Genomic DNA, 20,387 nt, shown 5'->3' on the forward strand with positions numbered 1-20,387 from the left:
GTCAATAAAGCAGAAGTAGATGTTTTTCTGGAACTCTCTTGCTTTTTCCATGATCCAGCGGATTTTGGCAATTTGATCTCTGGTTCCTCTGCCTTTTCTAAAACCAGCTTGAACATCTGGAAGTTCACGATTCACGTGTTGCCGAAGCCTGGCTTGGAGAATTTTGAGCATTACTTTACTAGCGTGTGAGATGAGTGCAATTGTGCGGTACTTGGAGCATTCTTTGGCATTGCCTTTCTTTGGGATTGGAATGAAAACTGACCTTTTCCAGTCCTGTGGCCACTGCTGAGTTTTCCAAATGTGCTGGCATATTGAGTGCAGCACTTTCACAGCATCGTCTTTCAGAATTTGAAAAAGCTCAACTGGAATCCCATCACCTCCACTAGCTTTGTTCATAGTGATGCTTTCTAAGGCCCACTTGACTTCACATTCCAGGATGTCTGACTCTAGGTCAGTGATCACATCATCGTTATTATCTGGGTCGTGAAGATCTTTTTTGTACAGTTCTTCTGTATATTCTTGCCACCTCTTCTTAATATCTTCTGCTTCTTTTAGGTCCATACCATTTCTGTCCTTAGTTAGTTTGGGATATTGTGTAGTTTTAATTTTTCTCGATGAAATATCCCATTTTTAGTGTAAATTTGCCTACACTTAAGGCCATCTTTGGGAGTACCAACAGTCAAACAGCACCATCACCAGCCCAAAGACATCACTGCTGTTTAGATATTACTGTGAGTATTGCTGATTATTTACTAAAGTTTCACCAGAGAGGTTGGGTCACCAGGGATTCCCATTAAGTGACATAAAACAGTTTAACAAAATAGAACAGTTAAAAAGTGACTTGACCTTCCAAAGCATTATGGTAAATGAAAGAAGCTAGCCACAAAAGGTCACATACTTGGTATGATTCCATTTACATAAAATATCCGGAACAGATAAATCCATAGAGCCATAGGGCTTCCCTGGTGGCTCAGATGGTAAAGAATCTGCCTGCAATGCAGGAAACCAGGGTTTGATCCCTGGGTTGGGCAGATCCCCTGAAGAAGGAAATGGCTACCCACTCCAGTATTCTTGCCTGGAGAATTTCATGGATAGAGAAGCCTGGCGGGCTACTGTCCAGGGGGTCGCAAAGAGACATAACCCAGACTGGGGGCTGCCAAAAACTGGGGTCAGAGGAAAGTTAGGACAGACAACAGGTTAGGGGCTTTACTTTGAAGTCATGGAAACGTTTTGAGACTAAGTAGAAGGGCTGAAATTTTCAAGCTTTTATTCATGGCTCAGTCTTTCTGGTGATCAGCCCTCATTCAGGAACCATCCAGGAGCCCACCTGGAGTCATCTCATTAGAACAAGATATACTCCTACTGCTGTCATCACTATGGAATTTACTAGGGTTTCAGTTCTATGCCAGGTACCTGGGGCAGAGACCAATATGTATTTTCTATCTGACAATGGATGCATCTCAAAAACATGACATTATGTTTAAGAAGTCAGATACAAAGGACTACAGACCTTATAATTTTATTTATATGAAATGCTAGAAAAGGTAAGACAATAGTGATAAAAAGCAGATCAGTGATTCTTAGATGTCAGGAAGTATGTGTGGGGGGATCCGAATACAAAGGGATCCAAGGAAACTTTCTGTTGTGATGGTAATATTCTCTACATAATGTCTACACACACACACATACATATATATGTATTGGTAGTTAAAACTCATCAGATTGCATATTTAAAAACTGGTAAGTTTTATTGCATATAAATTATACCTAAATAAATACAAGAACCCAAAAGAGAGGAAGAAAGGAAGGAAATTGTGCTCAACTGCATTTTTGGACAAGCATCTCAATGTTGAATTGCATCAAATGTCTTTTATGATTCTTTGGTGATCATTTGATTTTCTTCTGTGATCTATCAGTGGGTTAAATTTTTTGTCTGTTAACTCTTCTTTAAGAACTTTTTATTTTGAAGTATAGACATTTAACAATTTTGTGATAGTTTCAGGTGAAGGGACTCAGCCATATATATGTGCTGTGTGTGCTCAGTCACTCGGTTGTGTCTGATTCTTTGGGGCCCCTGGGCTATAGCCCACCAGGCTCCTCTGTCCATGGGATTCTCCAGGCAAGAATACTGGAGTGGGTTGCCACTTCCTACTCCAGCGGATCTTCCCAACCCAGGGATCGAACCCGAGTCTCTGTGTCTCCTGCACTGGGAGGCAGGTTCTTTACCACTACCGCCACGTGGGAAGCCCCAGCCATATATATACACATATTCAATGGGTTAAATTTTGATAATAGGTTTCCTAATACTGAACTGTATTTGTTACTCCTTGGATAAACCGCACTTGAATTGCACTGTCACTCTTTTATTATTCTGTTTACTTATTTTTGCTATTAATATTTTAATATATACTTTTGCATTCATACTAATGTGACTGTTTTTTAATGTGGTATTTTTGTTGAGTTTTGGGATTAGTGTTTCTCTGGCTTCACAAACAGAATTTGAAAACTTTCCTTTTTTATGCTCTGGAAAACTTTAACTGCTAAAAGATTTATTTTTTTCTGTCAAGGTTTTAAAGAATTCACCTGTGAATCTGTTTGGACCTGAAGTGTTTTCTGGTTTTCTTTTTTTGGTAACTCTTTGATAACTTTCTTTGATAACTTTCTCAATTTTAGGCTTTAAAAATCCTTTTCTGGGGTTAATTTGAATGTTCACGGTGTCCCAGCACCCACTGCAATCAAGTTTTCACATTCATTTGCATAGGGCTCTGAAAATCATCTTTTATGAGACTCGCAGATGTTCAATCTGAGTTTGTGTCACTCTTAGGGTCTCCAGTAGCCGATGCTCACGTACAGCCTGGAAAAGAAATCGATGATTTCAGAGGCAGTCCTTTCCCATGTTGAAATTTCCAAGTAGGATAAAGCATTTTGTTGTAGTGATCCAAACTGTATCTTCCAGAAACTCAGATCATAGAATTTATCACTGGGAAGGGCATCAAGAAATGATCTGGACTCTGGGAATTCCCTGGCAGTCCAGTGGTTAGGACTCTGTGCGGCACTGCAGGGGCAGAGGTTCGATTCCCCATTAGGGACCTAAGATCCCACATGGCGCAAGGCCAGGCCAAAAGAATAACAACAACAACAAAAACCAGCCCAACTCTCACACAATCTCACTTCCTCTTCTGTTTTTGAGCAAAGAAACCAACCCATTTCTTTGCTTTCCTTGGCAGCAAAATTCCTCAAAAGGAACATCTATGCTCCCTGTCTATAAGTCCACTGCTCTTTTTCTCTTTTAAAATCAGATCATGAAGATTTTTTCTTCCACCACCCCATTGGACCACTCCTGCCAAGGCCACCAAAATGTCCACATGAGAAAAGCAGGGATCAGTCCCCCAGCACCTGCCCCATCAGCAGAATTGTCACAGCCCAGCTTTCCTCCTCACAGTACCCCCTCTTCTCTTGGCTTCCAGAACCCCACACCCTCCTGGTTGTCTCCCTACCTCACCAGCAAGCAGCTCCTTCTCCATCTCTTTCTCCACACCCCTTCCTCCCCTGACCTGTATGCTTCGCTGTAAATGAATATTCCCCAGCTCTTGAGCAGGAGTTGTCCACAGTGTTAGCCACTCTTCAGGACAAAGATCTTCTTTTGATTAAAAGGTATTGAGAAATTGTCTCATTGGTAAGTGAAAACAAGAAAAAAGAATAGAGGGGAGGAAGGTGGGAGGCGGGTTCAGGATGTCGGGGACCCATCTATACCTTTGGCCAATTCATGTTGATATATGGCTAAAACCAACACAATATTGTAATTATCCTCCAATTAAAGTAAATTAATTAAAATAATAATGGTCAAGTGGCAAAAAAATAACAAAAACATCTAATGTAGCCAGGGTAACTTGGCTTGGATGAAGAACAATTTGCTGGTGGCACTACGGCCTGCCTCAATAAGTTCCCAATATGTAGCAGCTTTGCGAAACATGGGTTCAAACTCTTAAAAGCAGTCCTCCTACTTTGGGAAGACACTCTAAGAAAATAATCCTAAAGGGGGAAATACATATCAGTTGTAGAAGTAGAAATGCAGGTGCTTCATTTTTAATGCAAGATAGAGAAATGAAAAGGACAGCAGCCAAGGCCCAGCAGGTGGGAGTGGCAGTCAGGGACTGGTTTGCAGAGACCCACCCACAGGTAAATTATCATAGATCGATATAATCCTGAAATACTGTCTAGAGTAAATTTGTGAAGTCTGTGTCAATACTGGAAATGTTTAAATGAAAAGGATTTTAATTGGAAAAAAAGTGGGGCACAAAATAGTACCTTTTTTTTTTTTTTTTACAAAATAGTACTTACATATTGATTGAACTGGAAAAGGTCAGTTTTCATTCCAATCCCAAAGAAAGGCAATGCCAAAGAATGCTCAAACTACCTCACAATTGCACTCATCTCACACGCTAGTAAAGTAATGCTCAAAATTCTCCAAGCCAGGCTTCAGCAGTATGTGAACCGTGAACTTCCTGATGTTCAAGCTGGTTTTAGAAAAGGCAGAGGAACCAGAGATCAAATTGCCAACATCCACTGGATCATGGAAAAAGCAAGAGAGTTCCAGAAAAACATCTATTTCTGCCTTATTGACTATGCCAAAGCCTTTGACTGTGTGGATCACAATAAACTGTGGAAAATTCTGAAAGAGATGGGAATACCAGACCACCTGACCTGCCTCTTGAGAAATTTGTATGCAGGTCAGGAAGCAACAGTTAGAACTGGACATGAAACAACAGACTGGTTCCAAACAGGAAAAGGAGTATGTCAAGGCTGTATATTGTCACCCTGCTTATTTAACTTCTATGCAGAGTACATCATGAGAAACGCTGGACTGGAAGAAACACAAGCTGGAATCAAGATTGCTGGGAGAAATATCAATAACCTCAGATATGCAGATGATACCACCCTTATGGCAGAAAGTGAAGAGGAACTCAAAAGCTTCTTGATGAAAGTGAAAGTGGAGAGTGAAAAAGTTGGCTTAAAGCTCAACATTCAGAAAACAAAGATCATGGCATCTGGTCCCACCACTTCATGGGAAATAGATGGGGAAACAGTGGAAACAGTGTCAGACTTTATCTTTTTGGGCTCCAAAATCACTGCAGATGGTGACTGCAGCCATGAAATTAAAAGACGCTTACTCCTTGGAAGGAAAGTTATGACCAACCTAGATAGCATATTGAAAAGCAGAGACATTATTTTGCCAACAAAGGTTCATCTAGTCAAGGCTATGGTTTTTCTTTGGTCATGTATGCATGTGAGAGTTGGACTGTGAAGAAGGCTGAGCACCGAAGAATTGATGCTTTTGAACTGTGGGGTTGGAGAGGACTCTTGAGTCCCTTGGACTGCAAGGAGATCCAGCCAGTCCATTCTGAAGGAGATCAGCCCTGGGATTTCTTTGTAGGGAACGATGCTAAAGCTGAAACTCCAGTACTTTGGCCACCTCATGCGAAGAGTTGACTCATTGGAAAAGACTGATGCTGGGAGGGATTGGGGGCAGGAGGAGAAGGGGACGACAGAGGATGAGATGGCTGGATGGCATCACTGACTCGATGGACGTGAGTCTGGGTGAACTCCGGGAGTTGGTGATGGACAGGGAGGCCTGGCGTGCTGCGATACATGGGGTCGCAGGGAGTCGGACACGACTGAGCGACTGATCTGATTGATTGAAGCTGTGTGAAAACAAATCAGATCATAAATATTCATCTGGGAAAAAAGTTATCAATGACAGGCTTTAATGAACAGGGCAGCATGCTGGGAAGTGACAAGAAAAGGGCACAAATATGCAGGAATAGTGTACAATCGGGAAGTCCAAGCTGCGTTCTGGGCTCCCTAAAAGTCTCTTGCAATCTCTGGGTTTGCAGCTGAGGACAAAGACTCTTGAGAGTCCTCCGGACTGCAAGGAGATCAAACCAATCAATCCTAAAGGAAATCAATCCTGAATATTCATTGGAAGGACTGAAGCTGAAGCTCCAATACCTTGGCCACTGGCTGCGAAGAGCCGAAGAGCTGACTCATTAGAAAAGACCCTGATGCTGGGAGACATTGAAGGCAGGAGGAGAAGGGGACGACAGAGGACGAGATGGTTGGATGGCATCACCGACTCGATGGACACGAGTTTGAGTAAGCTCCGGGAGATGGTGAAGGACAGGGAAGCCTGGTGTGCTGCAGTCCATGGGGTCGCAAAGAGTCCGACATGACTGAGCGACTGAACAACAAGGACAAAGGATGGGGTGGACGTCCTCATCGGGACTGTGTCCGATGGACCGCTAGAGGGCGCATCAAGCACATCTCCACGTCCCCGGGCGCCCCGGGGCCGCGCGCGCTCCGCAGGGCTCCGAGGTCAGACATCTCCCTCCCTGCCGGCCTCCGCCCCGCCCGCCGCCAGGGGGCGCCGCAGGCTGCCCGGCGGCTCGGCTCGCCGTCCCGGAGCGCCAGCGCGGGCAAGCGGCGGAGGCCGGCCAGGCGGCGGCCATGGACCGCTTCGTGTGGACCAGCGGCCTCCTGGAGATTAACGAGACGCTGGTGATCCAGCAGCGGGGGGTGCGCATCTACGACGGCGAGGAGAAGGTAGGGCGGCGGCCGGCCGGGCCTCGCTCCGCGACCCCAGCTCCCCAGCTGGCCTCGCCAACAGGCGCCGCCCCCGCTGTCCACGCCCGCCCGGCGCCGGGCTCTGGCCCGACTCGGGAACGGCTCCCGCGGGGAGCGCGCGGACGGCGCCCCGCTCCCAGCCCGGGCAGAGACCCCCGCTGCGGGCGGCACGGACGCGGGCAGGGAACCCCGAGTCCTCGCCCCCGATCGCGCCGGGCAGGCCGGTTCCGCCTTTGTCCCGAGGCCGCCGGGTCCTGAGCTCCCGAACCGGGCGTGGCTTCGGGCGCCGGGACCTGGGGGAGCCCGGGGGACAGGGCGGTCCTGGCCGGAGCGGGAGCGGGGCGAACCGAAAGGATTTCCGAAGAGAAAAGCCCGCATCTCCTGGGACGCCTCGGCCAGAGGCTGTGTGTGTGTTGTTGATTGCTCTTGGTCCGGGAGAGACGTTGGAAAGGAGGTTTGATTGTTTGTCGAGTGATGGAACAGGCCGTGCCTGGTAATCCAAGCGTAAACCATAAAGAGGTGTGTTGCAGATGGCAGGGAGAAATACTACCTGTGTTTCACGGACACGTTAACGTTCACTGGAGACTACCGTCATACTACGAACGATCATTCTGTTCTGAATGAAATGTATGAGCTGGAATTGGGGGGGGGGGGGAGCGGAAATTGCTTATCAGCATTTTTAGTTTCCAGAACTTTTCTCTTGCTACCTTCTCCTTCCTTGTAGTTTCCTTAGAGAGAAACTTCCTCCTGTACTTTGGAACTCGTTGCCTGACCCAGAGCTTTTCCTGTCTGTACTGGAGAGAGTAGCTTGAGGCCTCCTTCCTTCCAGGGCGGGGCTTAACTCAGCCACCCGAGGCACCGCTGATACGCCTGGGGACCCCGGTGCCCTGCCTCCTCGAGGGCATTTTTGCATGTTTTTATTATTGGGTCGAGATTCCCTTTTTTTTTGTTTGGACTTAGAAACTCTGTTTCGGAGAAGGCAATGGCACCCCACTCCAGTACTCTTGCCTGGAAAATCCCATGGACGGAGGAGCCTAGTGGGCTGCCGTCCATGGGGTCGTTAAGAGTCGGACATGACTAAGCGACTTCACTTTCACTTTTCACTTTCATGCATTGGAGAAGGAAATGGCAACCCACTCCAGTGTTCTTGCCTGGAGAATCCCAGGGACGGGGGAGCCTGGTGGGCTGCCGTCTATGGGGTCGCACAGAGTCGGACACGACTGAAGCGACTTAGCAGCAGCAGAAACTCTGTTTCCTGGCTTTCCTCCGTGGCTCAGCTGGTTAAGAATCCGCCTGCCAAGGCAGGAAACACGGGTTCAATTCCTGGGTCAGGAAGATTCCTCCAGAGAAGGGAATGCCTACCCTCTTCAGTATTCTTGCCTGGAGGATCCCATGGACAGAGGAGCCTGGCAGGCTACAGTCCCTGGGGTCGAAGAGGCGGACACGGGGTATGGAACTAAACAACAGCTCTTTTTACTGCTTCAGTATTTTTATGAACTTGATTACAAATTGGGTTTGCATCTTTTGCTTGGCATGATTAGCTAAATGTCTTTGTTTTTGTAAACGGAGGTACCACCACAGTATAGAACTGTGGTGACTGGGAAGCTTAATCAACGTCCCTTTCCTCAGGGGATTGGAACTTCCCCAAACAACTGGTCTTCAAACACAGCTCCAAAGTCACCCTCTGATAGCAGTCTTGCTTTTGCAGATCACCACAGTGTTGTTCTACTGTAATTCCAATATGCAAATTAGAGACATCTTGGCTAACACACAATATAACTATAATATCTTTAAAACAATAAAAAATCAAAACTATTAGTAGTTGGATATAAAAAAAAACCATTGCTGAATCAGCAAGTTTTAGTTTTTCCTTTTTTTATATTTCTGCTTGTTTTTGGGACAAGTAGATACAGGTATCAGGATTAAGAAAAAAGTTATGGGAAAAATTTAGTTGAGCCTTTTAAGTCAATTATTATTATTATTATTTTAAATAACCAATTCTTCTTACTGAAGTATAGTTAATTTACAATTCTGTGTCAGTTTCAGGTGTGCTGCAAAGTGATTCAGTTGTTATACTACAGGTTATTTGTTGTTGTTCAGTTGCTCAGTCATGTCAGACTCTTTGTGACCCCATGGACTGCAGCCTTCAAGGCCTCCCTGTCCTTCACCATCTCCCAGAGTTTGCTCAAATTCATATCCATTGAGTTGATGATGCCATCCACCCATCTCATCCTCTGTCGCCCTCTTCTCCTCCTGCCCTCAATCTTTCCCAGCATCAGGGTCTTTTCCAATGAAGTTATTACGAGATACATAGTTCTCTGTGCTATACAGTAGGTCCTTGTTGTTAGTCAAGAATTCTTGACTGTTCTGCAAGTTGAGGGTGCTGCGGGAGGGCTGAGCTCTAAGGCACTGTGGTCCCCAGGCCAGATCTACTCAGTCACTGGCTGAGCCTTCTCGAGTGTCACCTGAGGCCAAACTGAGTCCCAGGGGCAGTCTTGTGTCCTGGCTTCCTCGCTCTGCTGGAAGGTGTCCACATGGCCCGTGGTATGAGGCCTCCAGGAAGCTGCACATCAGCTTCCATATGTGAGCAGGAGCCCTTTCAGAATCTCTCACTTGCCCCCTCGTCTCAGCACCGCAGTGCAGACCTCCCAGCCTTCTCAGCTTTGCACTCAACCCATTCCTCCAGCCAGTGGGCGCAGGGCTAAGACCAGTGGGTGCTCTCTCTTCAACCTTGTGTCTTCTGGCTCTTTGTGAGTGTGAAATACATTAAAGCAAGCACACCTTGAATAGACATAGTACCTACTATGTGCCAGAAGCTTTTCATAATTTAATCATCTCAATGGGCATATGAGGTGACTATTTTACTGAATGAGAAGAGAACTCTCAGAGGTAACATAATTTGCCTAAGATCCACTGAAGTAGATTACCAGAAGCGTGTGTGCTCAGTTGAGTCCAGCTCTTTGAGACCCTATGGACTATAAGTGGCCAGGCTCTTCTGTCCATGGGATTTCCCAGGCAAGAATACTGGAGTGGGTTGCCATTTCCTTCTCCAGGGGATCTTCCCGGCCCAGGGATTGAACCTGGGTTACCACAGAGCCAGGGGTTAAATCTCTGCTGATCAGATTCCCAGAGCCTGTGCTTTGTTCCCAGTGCTGGAGTGCTTGAGAAACACAGCAGTCACCAGTGCCAGCCCCTTTCTGTCGTGTAATGTGTATCTTCCACATGCAATTTGTTTATGAAACAGCGTATCCTCTGAAAATGAGGACGCCGAGACCTTCAGTGGGTGGTTGAGAAAACTGCAACCTGTGCAGGGTCACACAGTTGGTAATGGTGGAGCCAGACCAGTGCTCTTTCCACCGCCCAGGTGCCTTTTGCTTGTTTATACAGGCACAGTTTTCATGGGCCCCTTATGACCGGATAATGTGTTTTCGTAAGCATTGTAGACAGGTCATTTGTTTCAATTCACAGAAGCGTCTGTTAGCCTCAGCTAATTTAAAAAGTAATGTAAGAAGGTTAGTGGTGTGTAAAGTGTCAAGTTGCTAGCTTATACTAGAAGATTTAGAAAATGTATTTTCTTAAGTTGGCTGTTTCACTTTTTAGGAATTTCAGGTTAGTTCAGTTGCTCAGTTGTGTCCGACTCTTTGCTACCCCATGGGCTACAGCATGCCAGGCTTCTCTGTCCATCACCAACTCCTGAAATTTGCTCAAACTCATGTCCTTCAAGTCAGTGATGCCAACCATCTCATCCTCTGTCATCCTCTTGTCCTCCTGCGTTCAGTCTTTCCCAGCATCAGGGTCTTTTCCAATGAGTCAGTTCTTTGCATCAGGTGGCCAAAGTATTGGAGTTTCAGCTTCAGCATCAGTCCTTCCAGTGAATATTCAGAACTGGTTTCCTTCAGGATTGACTGGTTTGATCTTCCTAAATTTTAGGAATTTACCCTTGGGAAATAGTCAGGGACACATAAAACTATAAAAACTATAATGAATGCATATGTGCATGTCAGCAATATTATATGTATATATAGAGACATATCTCTCTCTATGTATAGATATACATAGGCTTCCCAGGTGGTGCTAGTGGTTAAGAACCCACCTGCCAATGCAGGAGACATAAGAGACAAGAGTTCAATCCCTGGGTTGGGAAGTTCCCCTGGAGGAGGGCATGGCAATCCACTCCAGTATTCTTGCCTGGAGAATCCCATGGACAGAGGAGCCTGATGGGCTACAGTCCACGGGGTCACAAAGAGTCAGACTCGACTGAAGCAACTTACACAGCACATAGCGTATATATGCTGGGAGGGATTGGGGGCAGGAGGAGAAGGGGACGACAGAGGATGAGATGGCTGGATGGCATCACAGACTCGATGGACGTGAGTCTGAGTGAACTCTGGGAGTTGGTGATGGACAGGGAGGCCTGGCGTGCTGCAATTCATGGGGTCGCAAAGAGTCGGACACGACTGAGCGACTGATCTGATCTGATTATTCTGCAATATAGGGAAAAATTGGAAGCAATCTGAATGTCCACTATGGGGCTTGGTTAATTAAGTATGACATGCCCTAACCAGCTTGAGGAATGACTAACAATAGGCTGCTAAGTGAAAAAAGCAAGTTATAAAATTATAAATATCATGGCCTCATTTTAAGTTTATATCCACACATCCTGGCTGTCTAATTATGAATGATTTCATTTTTGTTTTCAGACTTAAAAAATTTTTTTTCAACAGCATATTACTTTTATGACAGACAAATGTTAAAACAGTAAGAGCTTATTCAGTGAATGCCTAAGTTATTTTAACTACTAACTTTTAAGTAGTTGAAATTATTCTAGCTCTGAGTGGTAAGCACAAACCAGCCTAAACTTGTCTGTGGGCTTGAGCTCGTAATCCCTTGCAATCCCTGAAGCCAACGATTATTACACAATGTCTTCACTGAGGGCAGCAACGCTTTACACATTACGTGTGCGCATTGTTCACCCCATAGAAATGAAACGTCCTCTGGCTTCAGCTTAAAACTCGCAGCCTTATGCTTGGATTTCAGACAGATGAGGTGCAGTTTCTTAATCAGGACTATTAGGTAGTTATGCTGTGTAATGTGGCATCAGGTACTCTCAAGCTGACAAAATATTTGCTCCTGGGAAAGGGCAGTCTTACTCATTGGCAAAAAAGAGATTTTTTAAAAATAGCTTGAACTCAATCGTTTGGTTTTGTGTATGCCACATTAGCCAAAACATTCATCGCCAGACCAAAATAAGTGCCAGGAATGAGTCTGTGTTACTTCAGATGTTACTTCTCTGAGGTGCTGAAGTGCTTGGTGGAGTAATCTCTCTCAGAGTGTCTTCAGCCAGGCAGTGCAGGTTTCTTCCTGCGCATGCTTGTTAACCGTATTATTTAAAGTCACTAATGTTAAGATATTAGTAATATAGTCAGTCAGAGAAGGCAATGGCACCCCACTCCAGGACTCTTGCCTGGAAAATCGCATGGATGGAGGAGCCTGGTGGGCTGCAGTCCATGGGGTCGCTAAGAGTTGGACACGACTGAGCGACTTCACTTTCACTTTTCACTTTCCTGCATTGGAGAAGGAAATGGCAACCCACTCCAGTGTTCTTGCCTGGAGAATCCCGGGGACGGGGGAGCCTGGTGGGCTGCCGCCTATGGGGTGGCACAGAGTCAGACACGACTGAAGTGACTTAGCAGCAGCAGCAGCGATACAGTCAGTGTTACTCTTAGAAAATCATTTTTTAAAATTCATGTTATGTATTAGGAGAAGCCCCTGGTGGTTCAGATGGTCAAGAATCTGCCTGCAATGCAGAAGACCCAGGTTTGATCCCTGGGTTGGAAAGATCCCCTGGAGAAGGCAATGGCACCTTACTCCAGTATTCTTGCCTGGAGAATTCCATGTATTAGAAAAGGACTTCTGACAAAGAGTGTTTCTGCTTATGTTTGATTTAATAAAAAATAATTTATATACATTTCAGAGTTGCATGAAGTCATATATACCTGTAACAAATTCCTTTGTCTTTTCTTATTAGATGAATAATAAAGTTGTTAAAGATGGGTAAGCTGAAAGAAGTAGCTTGAGATAATCAGTATTCCTTTCCTTTTGGCACATTCTGTCTGTGTGATTGTGCACGTGTGTGTGTAAGCTATGTGTGTTGCTTCCTTCTTTATTAATATCAAGAGTATCTTGTTGGAAAATCCCATGGACAGAGGAGCCTGGTAGGCTACACTCCATGGGGTTGCAAAGAGTCGGACACGACTGAGCGACTTCACTTTATTAATATCCAGAGTATCTTGTAATATATTGTCAAGTGCCTATATAAGTACATTTATGTATATTTTCACTTAAGAATGATACATAATAATGTTCTAATTGGTTATTTACTTGATATACATTTTTTAACCACATTATTTTAAACTCAAAAGAATTATTATTGGTAATAATCTGGACCCTTACTAAAATCCTTTAAGTTTCTATTTTATACATAGGATCAAGCTTGTATCTTTTGAAATAACTGCTCCTCAAAAGGGTATGAGCACGTCCTACCTATGGCCAATTCTACTCTCTAGCAATTAGAGTGAATAGAAGCTTCCAATGTATTTCTTGCTTTCAACAAAAATGGAGAGGTTTGGCTTTCCAGTCTTTTGGGGTTCCAACTCCAAAATTTGCTTATTTAAATAATTTACAGTGTATATCAAGAACCCACCTTGTATGTGTTCGTTAGTCACTTAGTCGTGTCTGACTTTGCAAAATACTTCCAGTGCATAGTAACAAATTATGAGGATTACAGGTTTGGTCCTAAAGACCTAGCTGGCTTTTTTTGTGATTGTATTTTAGTTTTTAAAAACATTTTAACATTTGTGTTTTGCATAAATGACACGATTCCATGATAAAAAATAAAAAGCTAAAAGTGTCCCTCCCATTCTAGGAGGAGACTTTGTCCCCAGTGCCCGCTCAGAAGTCACCAGCGCTTCACTCTAGAGTTATGCATTTGTGTTATACACAGGTGTTCACGTAGAATACAGTCTCTTGCCTTTTAAAGTGTCAATTCATACTATGCATACAAAGCTCTGACACTTTGCTTTTTTCACTTATCTATGTAGAGAATTTATCGTATTTCATTCATTCTAAATGTACATTTCCCCTCAACCCCCTCCTCCCCCACACACATTTTAACAACTCTAGAAGCCAGATGTATCTTATAATTAATGGCATCTTAGATTTTATCAGATACAACAAATACATGAAGAGTCTCCTCATTCTTTTTTAATGACTAAGTTGTCATTCCTTGTGTGGGTGTGCATTTCCTTGGTGATGGAATTTAATTTGTTTCCTATCTTTTGCTTTTAAAAAACAGCAATGAGTAACCTTATATACACATGTGCAAATTCATCAGTGGGATACCTTTCTAGAAAGACATTGATTGAGTCAAAGGGTTGGTGTATTTGTATTTTTGACAGATGACAGTACACTGCCCTCCAGTGATATGTGCAAATGCTTATTTTCCCAACGTGTCAGCCGCTCAGTGTTACCGAACTTGTGAACCTCTGCCAATCTCATGGGTGAAAAGGGTAGCCTGGTGTTCTCTCAATTTGCCTTTTTCTTATCATCAATGAGGTTAACCATCAGTTAATGTGTTTAGGAGGCACGTGTAGTTCCTTTTCTGTGAACTTTCTGTTAATAGTCTTTGCCCATTTGTCTAATGGATTATAGAATATTTTCTTACTGATTTGTAAGAGTATTTTATATATTAAGGAGATGTACATGTTTGTCTCTGATGTGAATTGCAACTATTTCTTCCAGTCTGCCGTCTTTGCTCTTGATGATTTTTGCCATGAAGAGTGTGTGTGTGTGTGTGTGTGTGTGTGTAGGTGAATTGTTCCATCTTTTCCTCTAATGCTTATGGGTTTACTATTTTTCTTAGAAAGATTTTCTCCCCTCCGATGTGATTTTAAAAATTCTGATTTTTCTAGTGCTTTTATAATTTTTAACTCAAATAATTTTATACTTTTTTGTAATAAATTTTCAATTTTTTAACTCTGTCCAGAATTTATTTTGGCACGTTGTGTTAGGTGTAAATCCTACTTTGGTTTTTTTTTTTTTTTGTCCCTGCTGAGCAATGCAAGTGTCTTGGTACCATTTACTGAATCTCCATCCACACTCATTTTGCATGTGTTTGTGTCTTTTTCTGGATTTTCTTGTTATTTAAAAACCATTTTAAAAATTTATATGAGTGTTATGCACCTTCAGTCTCATGGTAAAAATTCAATCAATAGTGAGATATATGGTTTTGGAAAAGAGCCCTTTGCTTCTCTTTCTTCCATTCCTTCATACTTTTTCTAAGATAATATTAACAGATCATTGAGTATGGATCCCATTTAGACCTTTTTCTACTATTTATCTGTGTTCATAGTACATATACACATCTATCTGTCTATTTATAGATATATCTCACATGTAGTTTGAGAAATATGGAGTTTATTGATATCTATATCTGTCTGTCTATTTGTCTAATTACATTGTATGCAGTATCCTTTGATTGCTTTCTTCCCCACTCATCCTATGTCTTAGAGTTTCATGATAGTTTATATAGCTCCACCTCATCATTCTTTTTCATCTCTGCCTGGATTTCATAGTATGAATATATCACTCCTGATTTAGCCACTCCCCTACTGTTACATAGCTAGGTGGTTTGCAATTTTTTTTCCTAATTTTAGCAAGGTTTATGAAGTGTGTAGCATTGCTTCTCTTTGACTTATGACAAACTTAATTCTAAAATGTTTATGTGATTGACTTACTATCGTGCAGTTCATGGGGAATAAAATCTGGACCATGTTGTGTGACATGTTATTAACATTTTGTGATGATCTTGTTTTTCCAGATAAAATTTGATCCTGGGACCCTCCTTCTTAGTACGCACCGTTTAATTTGGAGAGATCAGAAGAATCATGTAAGTTTGAATTATTTGCATCAGTTCTAGGTTTTAAGTAGGAGAAGGCAATGGCACCCCACTCCAGTACTCTTGCCTGGAAAGTCCCATGGACAGAGGAGCCCGGTAGGCTGCAGTCCACGAGGTCGCTAAGAGTCGGACACGACTGAGCGACTTCACTTTCACTTTTCACTTTCCTGCATTGGAGAAGGAAATGGCAACCCACTCTAGTGTTCTTGCCTGGAGAATCCCAGGGACGAGGGAGCCTGGTGGGTTGCCGTCTATGGGGTCGCACAGAGTTGGACACGACTGAAGTGACTTAGCAGCAGCAGCAGCAGCAGCAGGTTTTAAGTCACTAATTTCTTTTCTTTCATTTTTTTCTTTCTGGCAAAGCTATAAGTAGATGCGATAAATTATTGCTTTCAGATGTCAGAAGAATGTGTCCCATAGTCTCTATCGATGGGGTGCAGATAGAGGAATTAAGGTCTAGCATTCAACCCTGAAACAGACGGTAATTACTGTACAGAGAGTCGTGGTGACTCCTGGATTTTAAGCCCAAATCAGATCCTCCCCCACATTTGAGTGTCCCCATCAGTCAGCAGTCCTTCAAGCAACCCAGTCTCCCTGATTGTTGTTGAGAAATAGGAGGAGGACGCCTGCTGCCAAGGACATGCTTCCACCTAGATGCTGAGGGGAGCTGCCTCTGGGTCACTCAGCAAGAGGAGAGACCCCCTCCCGCCCCGTTTTTGCATTTCTAGGGGGAGAGGACTCAGTTATATGTATAGACCTGACATCTTTATCTCAAAGAGCTTTAACTTGAAAGTGTGTGTGTGTGTATCTGTGTGTAAGTTTCTGTCTTGTAAAAGAAGCAACATAGCATGGCCCCTAACCCCATGAACTTTTAGTTCTACAGGTAAACTACGCATTGTACTGAGGCTCTTGGAAAGGTCACTAACCACTGCAAATTCTGTCTCTTTTTGCCCTGCAAGAACCAGTTTTTCCCCCTTGGTGGTAATATTGCCCTTACTGATAACGCATACCTCAGAACTGGTAATTTGCCTAATCCTTTCTTTTTAAAGAAATAAGCATTCAAGAAAGACATCTTTTTTTGGAGGGATAGCTGTCCTCAAGCCATATATTTATAAATTATTCTTGGTATAATTTTTTTTTATTATCATGGAAGGAAGCTAATATGGCTATCATTAGACCTATTCAATGCCAATCATTCATAATGAAACAAAAACTCATTATAGAACTTTATTCCTATTTCTAGTTGATCATAAGTTTCTCAACTTGCCACACACCCCATAAATTTATAAAACAAGGATTTTTGAGGAATCTTATGGATCCTGTTTTCTCCTGATTCCCTCCCAGGAATGCTGCATGGCCATTCCTCTTTCCCAAATCGTGTTCATTGAAGAACAAGCAGCTGGAATTGGAAAAAGGTAAGGTCTGTATATGACAGTCTTTATGCACAAAAGCGTTTCCCATCAAGCCATCCTCATTAACTTGGTTGTGTCATTGCCCAGTCAGTCATGGCCATGACAGCCTATGTGTGAGCGAATCTGTTGGTTGTGTTTACCTTGAGAAAGTATTGTCCTGGGGGAATAGAGAAATGGGTGAGGAAGGTTAAGAGGCATAAACTTCCAGTAACAAAATAATTGAGTCATGGGTATAAAAGGGACGGTGTGGGGAATATAGTACAAAATTAGGTCATATCTTTGTATGGTGTCATATAATAGGCAGACTCCTACTCAGGAGTTTGCTTACAGTGTGGGAGACCTGGGTTCGATCCTTGGATCGGAAAGATCCCTGGAAAAGGGCATGGTAACCACTCCAGTATTCTTGCTGGAGAATTCCATGGACAGAACCTGGCAGACTACAGTCTATGGGGTGACCAAGAGTTGGACACTGAGCAAGTTCTACTTTCATATAATAACTAGACTTATCATGGGATGGTTTTGAAATGTATAGAAACATCAAACCTGTCTGTTGTGTAACAAACTAACATAGTGTTGGAGGTCCGTTATACTTCAAAAACAACTAAATTCATGGAAAAAGAGATCAGATTTGTGGTTGCCAGAGGTGGGGCGGGGAGGGAAGGGAAAACTGGATGAAAGTGGTCAAAAGGCACAGACTTCCAGTGATAAGATAAATAAGCAATAGGGGTGTGATGTACGACATGATGAATGTAATTACCACTGCTGTGCACTATATATGAGAGTTGTCGAGAGTAAATCCTAAGAGTTCACCTCACAAGGGAAAAAAAATTTTTGTTTTTCTATTTCTTCAATTTTGTATTGGATGTTCACTGAATTTACTCTGGTAATTGTTTCATGATGTGTGTAAGTCAAATCATTATGCTCCACACCTTAAACTTCTAGTATTGTATGTCAGTTATATCTCAAAAGTGGGGGAAAATATCTATGTTTACAAAGAGATGTTATCCTACTTTAAACTCATTGATAAATGGAAGTCATTCTTAAAGCATGAATCAAGTACTAAGGTTGTTGTAGTATCCTCGGGTCATAATAAATAAGTGTGGGTCAGCTGTCACTGAATATATTTTCAGACAGTTGAATCTTTTTTTTGCCCTGACACATGGCTTGCAGGATCTTAGTTCCTCGACCAGGGATTGAACCCAGGCCCCTGGCAGTGAAAGTACAGAGTCCCAACCACTGGACCACCAGGGAACTCCCCCGACATTTGCTTTTATGCATCTGTGTATCTCTCATGGTCACCTGATGCGAAGAGCTGACTCCTTGGAAAAGACCCTGATGCTGGAAAAGATTGAAGGCAGGAGGAGAAGGGGACAAGATGAGATGGTTAGATAGCATCACCGACTCAATGGACATGAGTTTGAGCGAACTCTGGGAGATGGTGGAGGACAGAGGAGCCTGGCATGGTGCAGACCATGGAGGCACAAAGAGTCTGGCATGACTTAATGACCGAACAACAATAACATTTCTCATTCAGTACTTAAGATCAGAAATGACCCATCTGAGAAAAATGCCTGACTTTACTCCTAATTCTAGTTGACCATAAGTTTCTCAGCTTCAACTTTTCAGGCATCAGTGTTGAATAGAGTGTCACAAGAGTTAGTGTCCAAACTGGGACATTTATTAGAATAATAGGGGACCCTACTTATCATTAGACCAGGCGAGTATAAAAAACAGGACTGTCCCCAAGCAAACCAGGAGATGTAGTCACCCTATTTTAAAGCCAGAGGTTGAAATGTTTCTGTTTATTCAAGTATATAAGACATTTTGGCTTATATATAGTTGCGCACATGTAATTGAGGACAATTTGCAAACAAATATTGCTGGTAAGGAGTTTTTCCCCTACCTGGGCTTATCTTTAGCTTTCATGTAGTCAGATCCTGCAATCAAAGAACTGGGTCCCTCAGCAGTGAGAGCACAGGGTCCTAACCTCGAGACTGGCAGGGAATTTCCAGCATGACTCTTATGCTTACTTTGTTTACACTTCATTTTGTATCATCTTTTAGCTTTTCATTGAGTTTCCTTTGAAAAGTCCTGATAGGGCTCCAGGTTTTTTTCAGTTTTAAAGGTTGTATGGTGCGTATGCTCACTCCTAACTGATCCTAATTGTCATAGTTTGTTTGTTTCCCTGACAGTTCATTTCAAACAGTCTTGGGATTCTGCTTACACGGTTTTATTTGCTCACTTCACTTAAAGATAGTCCCCAAGAAGGAACCCATGGAGAGTCCATCCACGCCTAGCCCCAGTTCACTAACCAAAGCGTTTGTGACGTCAAGGAGGCCCCACATGTGGTTGTTCAATTTTAGGATGATATTTAGGCAGCTCTATGGGTCTAAACAAAGTAATACTGCGTAATCGGTATATTCCTTGTGTTGGCCCAAAAGTTTGTTTGGGTTTTTCTAGAAGATGTTATAGGAAAACTCGAACGAACGTTGTGGCCAAGCCAATATAATGTGGTCATAGAGAAAAAGGTCTAAGCTAGGTACGCAAGATACTTTGAGTTTTTCGTTTTGCTCATGTTGATAGGAGATTGTTTATTGAGCTGGTGGGGGGGAAAAAGACACAGAACTGAACAAATACAGTGGTGTTTTTAATGGCATAGAAGATAGCAGTTGTCATAAAGATCATGGCAGTTTGTGATCCTGGGGTAGCAGCGTTTTGAGAATTGTTTTTGCTGCAGGATATCTCTCTAAATCATGTCATTGACTGAGTGGCATTTTCCAAAAATGACACTGTGGAATGTTAGTTTTGGATGGAGTTTTAATAAAATGTCAGCTGGCCAGTTTTACGCAGATAAGTTTTCACATTTTGTTTTCAAATGAGTATGGTCGTATGCCTTGGCAGAGATGATCGGCCCCTAGTCACCTTTGGAGATGACTCTGTGGGTGGAAAACCTGATTGTCAACCAGCATCATAAACCACCCCACATTCTGCAAGTTTATTTTGAACTGATTTCCTAAAACCACATTTTTATTTAATCTATAGAGCTGGTAACTTTAATTTTTTTGGTGCACAGCATATACGTGTTAAGTAGAGAAATTTTTGAGAGATTCATTAATACTGAATTGATACAGACTTTAAAAGGATTCCTTTCAGGATGTTCTTTGTTTCTACATGAATTTTTTAAGTGATCTGAAATACGTTAAAAGTTACAAAAATAGAATTAGTGGCTTTTTTTTTTTTTGGCTGCGCTGGGTCTCCATTTCTGCATGTGGGCTTTCTCTAGCTGGGGTGAGTGGGGGCTTCTCATTGCGATGGCTTCTCTTGTTGCAGAGTACAGGCTCTAGGGCACGTGGGCTTCAGAAGTTGGTGCTCCCAGGCTCTCGAGCACAGGCTCAGTA

General features: G+C 43.1%; 1 protein-coding gene across 2 annotated transcripts in view; it reads left to right on the forward strand.

Annotated features, from left to right (window-relative positions):
• Window positions 1–6,448: 6,448 nt before the first annotated feature.
• VPS36 (vacuolar protein sorting 36 homolog) overlaps window positions 6,449–20,387 on the forward strand; it is a 31,872-nt gene continuing 17,933 nt past the window's right edge. Inside the window, 3 exon segments of one of the 2 annotated variants that reach the window (NM_001098939.2) lie at window positions 6,449–6,600; window positions 15,500–15,568; window positions 16,922–16,992. In NM_001098939.2, coding sequence (NP_001092409.1) covers window positions 6,505–6,600; window positions 15,500–15,568; window positions 16,922–16,992 — 236 coding nt within the window. In that variant the 5' untranslated portion in view covers window positions 6,449–6,504. 2 annotated transcript variants of the gene reach the window in all.

Source organism: Bos taurus, chromosome 12 (genome assembly GCF_002263795.3).
Source record: "Bos taurus isolate L1 Dominette 01449 registration number 42190680 breed Hereford chromosome 12, ARS-UCD2.0, whole genome shotgun sequence".
In the NCBI taxonomy this organism is placed as follows: domain Eukaryota; kingdom Metazoa; phylum Chordata; class Mammalia; order Artiodactyla; family Bovidae; genus Bos; species Bos taurus.